At 37.3% G+C, this 12226-nt stretch overlaps 1 protein-coding gene across 27 annotated transcripts in view; it reads right to left on the reverse strand.

Annotated features, from left to right (window-relative positions):
- Positions 1 to 13: 13 nt before the first annotated feature.
- Positions 14 to 12226, reverse strand: part of pcloa (piccolo presynaptic cytomatrix protein a) — a 64628-nt gene continuing 52415 nt past the window's right edge. For 8 of the 27 annotated variants that reach the window (XM_083528755.1, XM_083528770.1, XM_083528772.1 and 5 more), the window contains 9 exons: positions 12039 to 12110; positions 11721 to 11952; positions 10525 to 10713; positions 9181 to 9342; positions 6979 to 7120; positions 6699 to 6757; positions 5476 to 5610; positions 4845 to 4990; positions 14 to 3549 (listed from right to left, as the gene is read on the reverse strand). In XM_083528755.1, coding sequence (XP_083384881.1) covers positions 3406 to 3549; positions 4845 to 4990; positions 5476 to 5610; positions 6699 to 6757; positions 6979 to 7120; positions 9181 to 9342; positions 10525 to 10713; positions 11721 to 11952; positions 12039 to 12110 — 1281 coding nt within the window. In that variant the 3' untranslated portion in view covers positions 14 to 3405. Of the gene's footprint in view, positions 3550 to 4844; positions 4991 to 5475; positions 5611 to 6698; positions 6758 to 6978; positions 7121 to 9180; positions 9343 to 9582; positions 10714 to 11720; positions 11953 to 12038; positions 12111 to 12226 lie in introns of those variants that run through there. The other 19 variants (XM_083528751.1, XM_083528754.1, XM_083528749.1 and 16 more) reach the window with 6 other exon arrangements.

The raw sequence follows: 12226 nt of genomic DNA on the forward strand, positions 1-12226 counted from the left end.
GACTCAAGCTCTGTGAGAATTTTACATATATTATTTAATATTTAGACTATTTAGGGCAACAGCCTTTTGTACAGCACAATTTGCATAATTTATCAATACCGTTTGTGTACAACCACAAAAACCATGACATTAGTTGATTATTTTTTTTTTTCCCCAGTTTACAGTGAGTGGAAAACCAGACAGATTTTACAAGCATATCTTTGTACAGTCAGCATACATATTTAAATAATTAATTTCAGTAATTTTTTCCCCCATAGTCACGTTGTCTTTCTTTATGTAGAGCAGAATCTGGACACAAAAATAGTATGAACAAATCACCAACGAAACATGCAACATCCAAAGTGAGTACATCACAGGTGTCCTGATACTACCAGCGTGAACAGGGTCAAGTTTCCTAACACAGTTGAATTCTGTGTCTGTTGTGCAGGTTGGGTCGGTTTGGTCTGGTCACAGGCAAGCGTGGACATTATCCTTCCACTTAGCGCATGTGTTTAAGAGTGTCAAGAGTATCTCTCTTACTCCGCTGTTTGCTTCACACATGCTTTGTACTGAATTGGAAAAATTAACAAAAGATCCTATGTGTATAAAAGAAAGCTTGTTTTATTTACAGGATAAGAAATACTCTTTTTTGTTTGTTTGTTTGTTGTCCTATGTCAGTGGTGAAGTGGGGAAAACATGCACTTACTCTTAGAAGCAGGAGCATGTTTAGATATAAATAATAATATCTGATCAGAGAAAAAAACATATGCATGGACTATTGTTAACAGGAGCCGTTGGTGCATAACGTTTGTACGCAAGTGTACGCTAATACAAAATATTTCCTACATGACATGGGCGAGAAGCTCGTTGACGAGACTATGTTTAAATGCGAAAGGGACTCACGAGACCTGTTGTAAACACAGTGTACAGCAGCCACCACACGGCATGTCGATATTTAGGTTAACGTATGTACAGACGATCTTTAATCAAAACTAGCTCTTGGATGGGATGTAAAGGTTTGATGTGTTTTCTCTTTAAATGAGTGCAGCATAACATAAAATCTCATAGCTGTAAAACATGCATAAAAAAAAACAACATCATAAATAAAAACCAAAACAAACAAAAACAAATAAGCATACATAAAAGCATAGAAAAATATAAAAAAGAGTTCTTATTCATAATGCTTTCTCTGACACATAAATACTTGATATACCAGATGCGTTTAGGTTGCATAGAATTGCTTACATCCTGTAGATATGGCCAAAGTATGGCACAGATTCCAAGCTCGCCCATAACCAGGCCTTCATGTGTGTATTCCTGTACCATATGAACTGATGAGTCTGTTATTGATATATTCAGGTTAATGATTATAATGACTATGGCATCATCAATCACGATTGTGAAAGATAAAGTAAAAAAAGAAAAACCTTTCACATGGCACATTATGAGTGCATGCTTTTGCATTCAGAGTATGGCAACAGATATTCAGAAAATAATTAAAAGACACTGAGTTTAATTTGCTCGATATCCAGTAAACAAAACAGACCCTGTCCTTATCTTGACTTGACTTATGTGAATGTTTGCCAAGCAGACTCGTTCAGTACATATTTATTTGAACTGTATAATATTAGGCACATTACAAAAATGTGTTGAATAATATTTTAACAATATATTTATTTATAAAGTTTTTTATTTCACTTACAACGAATTTTTATTATAGCTATTAAATAATTATATTATAATTATACCTATTATTACAGGTTTTAATGACTTATTTATAGGACCTGTATTTGAGCTGATGTTACTGACATTCGATTTAACTAACAGCCTAATATCTAGAAGAACTCCAACTCAATAATGACGGATTGCGTTTTCTAACAAACTATAGAAAAAAAGACCCCTTGCTGTGCCTCACAGGATTTTTGAGAATTTTTGCCCATTTGAGAACCATGGCTTAAAAATTCCTTGACTGTTTTAAGAAATTTTTTTTTCCATTCTAGATCTTTAAAAGCACCAACCTTAACATTGTCCCGATACTCTTTATTTTATGATTTAAGATCACCATTTTCTAATTAATTGACTATTTGGGAAAGTGGGAGTACAGGAATAGGCATGGCAACACTCGACTGGGAAACTTTTCCTACCTGCCTGCCATCTCTAAATAATCTTATCACTATGGAACATTACATTCAAGACATGCTAGAGACAAAGTGCAAAACATCTATGAGAACAGTGCTGGACTTCACAACTTATTTTGTTTTTATATACCTGAATGGTTATAACATCCTATGGCAACATTCATCTATAGAGATAAAGAGTGGAGCCGATTAGAAATCCGGTTCGATTAGATCTGGCTAATTCTCTAAGCAGGTTTATGCCATAGATGAAGCAAGAGGATTTTCTCCAGTAGATAATAATTTGGATTTAAAACCAGACCAGCCTCATCTCCACAGACCGGTTCATTTCTTCCTCAGCCAAATTCTGATAAAATGTCACAAGAACATCAGTGCTATTTCTGTGCAAGGAGTAGATACCAGCCAAACTTATTTCTACATCACATGAATCAGATTTCATCCATGTATATCTATAAAACATTGTCAAAATATAGCTTTAAATCTACTAATATGATATATTTTTTCAACACAATGTAACATCTGAGAGAAAGACACAAAGTGAAAGAGAGACAGACAGACAGACAGACAGACAGACAGACAGACAGACAGAGAGAACAAAGTAATTAATGTGACTAATAATGACTCTAAATATATCATACAAAAATAATATAATAATAGATCTCAACTAGCTTTCTTCAAACAAGCATAATTAAATCCTTCTAAGAGTGATATACTTCAAGTTTATTGATACATAATTTCTCTATGTGTGGCGCTCCAAAACCTGAACTTGGCAGTGAGATGTCCAAAAGAAACCTGCAATGTCAGAAAACTAATGTAACATATTTATTTTCATCCAGTCTTTTGCGGCCCAGTGACTGTTTATGTTGATACAAGTATGTGTGCGCGCACACACACACACACACACACACACACACACACACACACACACACACACACAGATGAGCGAGCCTTGTGGCAGGGTGTTTGTATGTGTTTGCGTGTGTATGTGTGTGTGTTAGTGTATGTGACCAAATGTATGGAAATCAGCTCTTTAAAACCCTTTTCCTTTTTTATCCACTTCCTGCTTAAGGCCAACCTTTTACCCCATGCATGTGATGCAGGAAAAACGGAAGCAGCACACTTCCTGCTCCCGGGTCCTGCTCACACCAGTGTAGATTAGCATAATCTCTCAAACACATTACCACTCTCAGTGTGTGTGTGTGTGTGTGTGTGTGTGTGTGTGTGTGTGTGTGTGTGTTTGGTGTGTGTGTGTGGTGGGGACCTAAATCTACAGTGCTCTGTCCTGCTCCCTCTAGGATTGGATCTGAGCTGTGGTGGCCAGTAGCTTGTGCCAGCTGACCACACGCTTCCGCAGGTCCACCTTGTCCAGCCACACGTAGGCCTCACCGATCAGGGTCTTCTTCACAAACTTGCCTCCGTTTGATACCAGGAAGAGCTGCATAAAAAATAAAGAGGAACTGATAAGTGGATTGTGCTGTGTTCAGTACTACAGCTATGAATATCCAAGTTGTAGAATATTTATCTGAAACTACATTTCATTACCATTTACTATTCGTTGCCATCAGTTGTCATAATCCTCCAACTTTTGTCCAGATGCATCATTTAGTATCAACATGTTAATAGTTAGCAAGAATAATATTATTTATGGAAGGAGACACACAAAAGACCTTCCCAGAAAAACTAAATCAAAATGAGTGTACTGTTGCTCCTCTGTATTCTATAATGGAGGTTGAAGCTTAGTGATAAGGGCATTGGACTTTGGATCTAAAGGCCATGAGCTCAAATCCCAGCCACACCAAGCCACTACTTCTGGGCCCCTGAGCAAGGCCCTTAACTCCATAGCTACTGAGTTATATAAATGAGATCAATGTCAGTTGTTCTCGATAACAGCATCTGCCAAATGCCATTAATGCAAATGTATTGATGATCGATCAATAGGCTAATAGATATTTCGTAATTGTCTTTCTTTGACAAAATATATTTGACAAAATTGTAAATATTTTTGCAAGGCACAGTAACATTTACAAAGCAACAGACTATTCTATTTACTGTTAAATACTTTTAATAAACCAAATAATTACAAAAAAATCAACACTGAAATCAATGAATCCCCAATGACCAATGTGACCCAGGATCTTAATGAATAAATAATTATTAGCTGTTAAATGACTTAAAATCCAAACTAAAGTTAATAAGTCAGTACCAATTATTACAGAGTTAAAATTCTGGTTGGAGGACATCGTCTCACTGCAGGTGTACTTACATTTGTATTAATGTACTTCATTCTTTTTAAACATTACCAACAAGTAATAGCTGACAATCATGGTTTGTTATAAGAACCTTAATGTAAAAAGCATTAAAAAATCACCCACTGTTTTATAGGAATGAACTTAATCTCTGTAATGAAAACAAGCTTTCATATTTAGATCATATAATCCAACTAAATAAATGCTCACAGTGCACATATTGGATTTCTCAATAATAATTTGAAATGGGTCGTTCTGACCTGAACACAGCGATGTTAGGAGCCGCTGGTCGGCCCACAACCCCTGTGGTGGCCTAAAGTGCTTTAAATTAGCAACACACTTCAAGGGGAAACTTAATTTGCTGATTCGCAGCTAATCAAGCAACTCTAACTGCACTTGTCTTTCTAACACAGGTATGAGGATAATGAAGGTGATGAAGGTGATAATGAAGGTGAGGATGCTGTTGACTGAATGTGCACGTCACCTGAATGGAATGTCCAGTGGGGTTCATGCAGAAACGGAATGTTTCGTTGAAGGAGGGCTCACGGTCGTGGCGGCACACCCGAGTTTTCTTCTTAATTATCCTCTTCTGAGTGGCTACGTTCACCACATAGAGCTTTACATACATGTCTGTTTATAAAAAACACAGCAGCAATGAGGTGCACCAGCAGTGTGTGTATATATGATTTACTTTGTAAAAGTTTCTCCTGAAAAGAATGAAAGGCAGAATAAAAGGAGAAAAGATAAACCGGTGTCAGAAAGACAAAGACAGATTAAAAGAAATTAAGAAAGAGGGAACTGCAACAATGATGTGAGAAAAAGACACAGAAAACAAGAAGAAAGGAGCAGTAAGCAGTGAGAAAAAGATAGACGCAATAAGAGAAAAGAGAAGCAGAGAGATGTAAGCAAGGACGAGTAGAGAATAAATGAGATTATGCAACTGCATGATAGACATTCCTCTATTTGAAAATCTCAAGTTTAAAAAGTGTGTTTTTGACCTTGTGCAACCGCTCATCCCCAAAATACTGATTCTTTAATTCTTGCTGTAATGATCAAGTGCTATAGTAATCTAAGCATAACAATCTGCCCCTTGTGAATCCCCATAATCAAGATACCTGGCAGGTGGTCAGGAGTCTTAAATTTGTATGTGATGTTTCTGCACTGAAGGATCTCCAATACCAGGTGTTCTCCCTCAGTCTTCATCTCCTTCTTCAGAGCGATTTTTATCTCCCCCATTACCTGGGTTTTACCTAAAAACGCACACAACACAGTAAGCATGCAGCAAACACATAGTCGGTTGACACATAGTCACAAGTCGTTTCATTACTTCAGTGAGACAGATGGCTGCAGTTTTTTTTTTTACTTGTTTATGTTTTATCATGGTGCCGTTGATTTGGATCCAGTCCTGTCTTTGTCTCTGTCCTGTCATCTCTGTTCTGTCTGTTACCTAATACCTGTTCATGTGTCACCTTTTTATGTCTTAGTCTCATTTCATAGTTAGTAAATTTTTACCTGTTAAGTTTGAACCAGTGCCTTTCTTCCTGCTTATCGTTCTCGTTTTTTTGACCCAGTGTCTACCTGCTCTCAGACCCTAAATTACTCTTCAAGCCGTGCACAATGTTTTAAAACCTTAGCAACACATTTGCACTAACTGAAAATTAGTTAAGGTAATATCATAACAGTGGAGGCTCAATAGTGGACAGTTTTCACTAATGGGTGAAATGTAGACCAGTTATACATGATAAAACAGATACACGTCATGTGTGTTTGTTTTTGCCTGAATGAATTAATCACATTCAGCATCTGAAATCAGTGCTTAGATATAAATATACAGCGAGCTTGAATGTTCCCACCCACACATGCCACCTACCACTTCTTAATATTCACCACTGTATTAAAATGTGATTTTTTTTTTTTAAAGGTATGGTTTATGAATATGTGGAAGTAGATAGATTATTCAAGTAAAACATCAGTGACCAAAACTCTTTGAGTGCTACCTAACATTGCATAAAATGTAACATTCATGAAATTAAATCAAAATTTTAATGCCCTTATTGATTATCACCAATATATGGATCCGCCATTTTTAATTATATTTACCAAGAATTTGTTTAACCAATTAAAGAAGAATGTTGTGTCAATGAATTTATTGAAACTCAGTTCTATATAATATATACAAAGTTTTAACAATGTTCTAGAAATCTGGATATAGATGTATTTTTTAATATGAACAATACTGCACACATGAAATTATTTTAATGTATGATATATGACTTAGTGTATGATATATTACTTATAAAATAGTTCTGGACATTACAGTTTAAACACAAATGCTTACCGTCTGTTTCTCCATGTATTGACTTTACAACATCGGTTCCATTTGGAATCTTTCCGCTACTGTAAAAAGTCAAAGATCAAAATAGTTTTGATACAAAAGTTATGCAAATTAAAACCAGAACTATTAAATATTAGTAATCAAAGTTTAAACACACAAATATTTTGTTTCTACTGTAACTACAATATGTTTAATCATGTTTTGTATATTATAACTTATCACAGTAAATTTTAGATGCTGCTGTTTAATTGAGAATAACATAAAAAAAATAATGTAAACGTACAATCTCGGAACTTGGAAGATGGCGCTGTCCACTCCGTTTTCCTCTCCTTCTTCTTCCAATAGGCTGAAGGCGCTGCCACTCAGACCGCTGTCCAATGAGGCTGCAGTAACAGGAGCATCAGCAGATCTATGGCTGCGGGACACTGTTTCAAAAGTGTACTATGTGAGTTAAACTATTATTCTGTCTTTGCAGAATGGAGAACTACCACTGGCCTAGAGGCTTCATTACCCAGCAACACAGTTAAAACTTGTTTTGGAATAGGAAACAGGCATGGCCTCCAAGATCTGCCACACTTTCTGTCCACGTGCTTTTAAAAACTACAGTACTGTGCAAACATCTGAAATTTAATGAAAAGTGGCTGAATAAGCACTGGAAATGAGTAAACTGCATAAATTACAAATATATTAGGTACATCATCATTTAATTCTAATGTTTCTTTAGTCACATACAAAAGATTTGACATTTTGGAAAATTTGTAAATGTAAAATGTGCTTGCACAATAAAGAGGAATAATTAAGATAAAATGTATAATTTTTGCCCAGTACTGTATACTGCATGCAGTATGAACAACCTAACAGACACAGACATGTGCACACACAAACACGTATACGATACTGCTAAAATTGTTTGACAAAATTGTAAAAATGTTTTTTCAGCGATATACTCTCTCTCTATATGCTCTATATACTATATGCTCTCTCTTTAGACAAAGTAATATATATATATATATATATATATATATATATATATATATATATATATATATATATATATATATATATAGAGAGAGAGAGAGAGAGAGAGAGAGAGAGAGAGAGAGAGAGAGAGAGAGAGAGAGAGAGAATGTCTGCATCTTATTTGTACAAAGAAACTTTTAAAAGGATTATAATTATGTATAAATTGCTATCTAGATCAGCAGGTGGGTCCACAAGATCGTGACAGCTATAGACAGCATTGCAGATAACTTTACAGTGATATTAATATCCAGAGGCCAAGACAGGAAAAGAAAATAATCAATGTCTGACTGACTCTGAGTGTCAAAATTGTATTTCTGCTTATACCATGGCAACCTACCAATGAGTGAATTTTTGTTGTTGTTAAAGAACGACACATTAGGATCCATTTTGTGTCACAGTTATTCCTACATCAGCGATACATTCAGTGTACTTTTATATAGTATATATATGGAATAAATAGTTAAAGTAGTTTATTAAGTAAATGTTGTGATTTCACAGGAAAATAATTCTAGATGGGTTGGTGTGATGCAGATCACCACAATGTTAATTATTTTATAGGGTGCTTGGTCCATTTGAGAGTGTGGAGTGTATGCATAACACTCTTTTCCTAATAAGACAACAAATGCACTTCATTATATAAAAAATCACACACTCATTTTTTTGAACCCTAAACATAGAACAAGTACATTAAGGTAAACCTGGGATTTGAATGACTGAAGCCGGCACGATTGTCAGAGCTGCTGTTACGTAAAATGAATGAACACCTGTATATCATTGTATTCTACAGTGTCACAAAATACTTCACACTTTTAGCAGTGGTGTACATACACACATGCGCTACAAACTACATTTAAGCAGCGTATAAGACATCAGCTATTGACATAGAACTCTGAAGAACACAGATATGCAAAGCAGACAGCACAGAACAGCAGAAGAAGCATTTACACACAGAAGAAATCATTTATTAGTAAGTGTATTAGCTACTTGTTGGTTTAGCCTGGATAATTCTGGTATATTTATTTCTATTTAAATTGTGATTAGTGGTCGTTTATATTGTGTGGGAAAATGTGAGTTTTAATTTGCGTATTAAGTCTCACAGAGCTGTTGTACCTTGCTCGTTGAGTGATGAGTGATGGTGTGGAGTGAAATGCATGACTTTTGGTTTTTGACACATAATTCATGCACACAGCCTTCTCTGAACACACTCCTCAACATTGGCTCCAAGTGCTTCACTAACACCAGGAACTAACTTACATGACCTCTATTGTAGATGTGGTATTGGGTCATGTGACCATATAATACATTTTTATCCATCTGGTTTTAGTGAAGCATGTTGATGGAGTGTGGAAGAAGCCCGAGTCTTGCTGCATGAATTATCTGTGTGGCTAGCCCTCTTTATCTCTCTGTAGATGTGCGTTAGTAATCCAGCATCCTTTCAGTCTCGCTCTCTCTCGCTCTCTCTCACCTCGATCCCGCTGAGGCCTTTCTTCCGACATGGATTTTCGGAGGGTCAGGTGATGGCCGTCAGTGATCTCATTGCCTGGTGTGTTGGACAGGGCTGTCTGTATGGTGAGCACACCTGCTACGCTGTGCCTGTGTTGCCTCAGGGAGAGGCAGCCAGTTTGGGCTTGGTAAGGTTGGGGAGTGAGGTCATGTAAAAAACCCAAAACATTGGAGGGAAAGGGACGAGGAAGGGTACAAGGGAAGTTAGGGAAAGGGCAACGAGATGGAGACTCAGAGTATAAACTCTGTACAACATGGAAACCACCAGCTTTTTTACTGTACTTTATAGTCACATGCAGCCACATTGTATGCCCTCTCTGGCCGAGGGGGCAAGTAGGGGGCCTAGCGGGTCCACTGAGGTGCATTGTGGGCCAGCATTAGCCACAGGATTGGGAGGCAAAAAAGAAAGGATAGGCAGGGTGGTTGCAGGGCAGAGGCCACATGCATATCCGGCTTGTTGGTTCACAGAACAGCAGAAAAAGCTGGGTCATTTGGAACACGACCCGTTGGGACAATAAAAAAGAAAGGATCGGATAATGGAGGAGTCAGCAGAAGTCTGGGATTATTTGGCAGCAGAAAAAAACTCCCTTACTGCTGGCATGAAGGGTCCCTTTGCAGCTGTGGATAAACCTAATTGGACAATAATAGGGCTAAACACAGCTATTCTTGTGTTGGAGTTGCTGTAGCAATCAGCTCTGCTCATAAAGTTATTCCCAAAAAGCTTACCAGGATAGACTCAACATATTGGGGCAGATTCTCTGTCACGGATAACAGTCTGACTCTCAGTAGTTTAGCAAGCAACTTGTTCATATCATGCTATGTTATTTTATTTATTTTTGTTTGTTTTAGTTTGTACTTCAGCTTTAAAGCTTTAATGTATTAATGGTAAGATATACAATTGGATTTGGGTTGATGATGTTCCGTCTTTTTTAAAGGTTAATACTTTATTTTGTGTCACGTCTCTAATACTCAATGGATCATTAAAGGAGCACCTAAGCTGTGCATAAGTATTTATTAAGTGAACGAGCTATCGTTCACTTAAGCGAGCGTGCATGTGTGTATGCGTGCAGAGTACTGAAGTGTCTCCAACACACAGGGCAGAACAAAGGAAGCGGTGAGGTGAACAAACTATGACCACAAGGGGACCGGAACAAGGGAAAGATAATCCAAAAAACATAAAAAAAAACAAACAAACAAAAAAAACAAAATAAACAGGCAGCAAAAAAAAAAAAAAAAAAGGAACAGAAGGAAGAGCAGATGAGTGTGAAGGCAGCCATGCTGTGGGGGCTTTATTTGCGTCGTTTACTTGGTTGGAGGCGATGCTGTTCACTGGCAGCTTCAGCTGTTGCCATGGTGTCTTCAGGGTGTGCCCGGAATGCGCCACTTTTGCTGTGAGCGCGTGAGGTTCCATGGGAGCGGGCTTGGCCCTCGGAGGGAGACGGCTTCGACGTGCTGGGGCTACTGTGAGATTTCTCAATAGTGGGAACCTGTGTATCTAAAACAACCAGAATATGATGCTGAGCTTCCTGTTTTCTGCTTTTTCCTCGACTTGCCTGAAGAGTTTCTGATTCTGAGCTACCATTAAGCATAGATTATTTATTTAACACTGTTTATTGACGTTTCATTTTATATAGTTATTATGATGTTTAATGTTCAGGGACCATTTTATTTAAATTTGTTTTGGCCAAATTGGTCACACTGCATATGGGAAGGTTAAGATAGAGAGCTGGAGAGTGTAGTTATATTATGAGCTAAACTCATGCACAGTGAAATCCGCAGTGTTGAATTTCATATGCACCTGAACTAATTTATACACTGCAAATTTATAAATGAGGGATAAGCAATTTGTCAATAAAATACAGTTATGTAAATAAAAGTTTGCTCAGATCTCCCATGGTCTTTGGTTTTTTATTTTTTTATAATCACAGCATATTCGGTTTAATATTAGCCCTAGATTATTGTGAAAAGTCCACCATATAAGTCTCTGTGCAAGTTGTTATTAATGATACTAATAGATGATGTGATAATAATCTGTTTAATAAGGACAATAATATATGTTTGTAGTTTGACTTGCAGCCATTACTACTGTCAGAGCTTCCGTTACGGAAAATTAACCAATAACTGGGTTCAACACCACAATGATGTTGATCCAACAAATCAGGACAGGAATGCCAGTCAGTTTCTTGTTAATTCAAAAACCTCTTGCATTCATACATATTTAGTTGGAGTGTATGACTTTTAAATGCAGTATTTGAGTTTTGCTGTGCATATGGAAAGTGTATGAAGCCAAAGCTATGATAAGTGAGTCATATTGGCTGGACGCACATTCAAAGAGGAATGGAGGGACAGAGGACACAGACAAAAGAACGAGAATAGCAAGGACAGCAAAATCGAGAGTTTAAAGTCTAAGTGGTTAAGATGAAGAGGAAAAAAAAAAAAAAGGAAGACAGGCAGGAAAGAGCAAAAATCCAGCATTCAAGATGAATACCAAGAAGAACATACCCTTGGCAGGATCGGGGAAGATGCCATGGCTGCGGCTCTTGATGACAGAAGATTTCGGGGAATCCTGACTGCTGTGCCCAGATGTTTTGGTTGAGTGTCCGCTGGCCACTTTGGGTGAGCGTCCCTGGCCTGTGTGTGCGCGCCGGTGGTGTTCTCCTTCACACTGCTCCTTTAGCGACAACCAGCGTGGTACGTTATCCAGCTGTGATGTGTTGGACAGGTCTATCAGCACCTATAGGAATTAATAGAACCTGATTACACTGCACTGAGTTTGTTTGTGTGTGCTTATGTGTGTGTGTAAAATGGCTGATTTCCCACCTCTCCCAGGAAGTCATTGGAGGATGACTTGTCATAGTCCCATACACTGACCTCTAATGTCTTCTTCCTCAGCTAAATACATGCATGCACAAAGAACAGAGTACATCAGCTTTATATATTAAACACATTTATCTTATTAACTGAAATATATTTTAAAATGCTTGTAGAGTTTTTATACAATGCCACAG

This window comes from Silurus aristotelis (genome assembly GCF_946808225.1).
Source record: "Silurus aristotelis genome assembly, chromosome: 24".
Lineage (NCBI taxonomy): Eukaryota > Metazoa > Chordata > Actinopteri > Siluriformes > Siluridae > Silurus > Silurus aristotelis.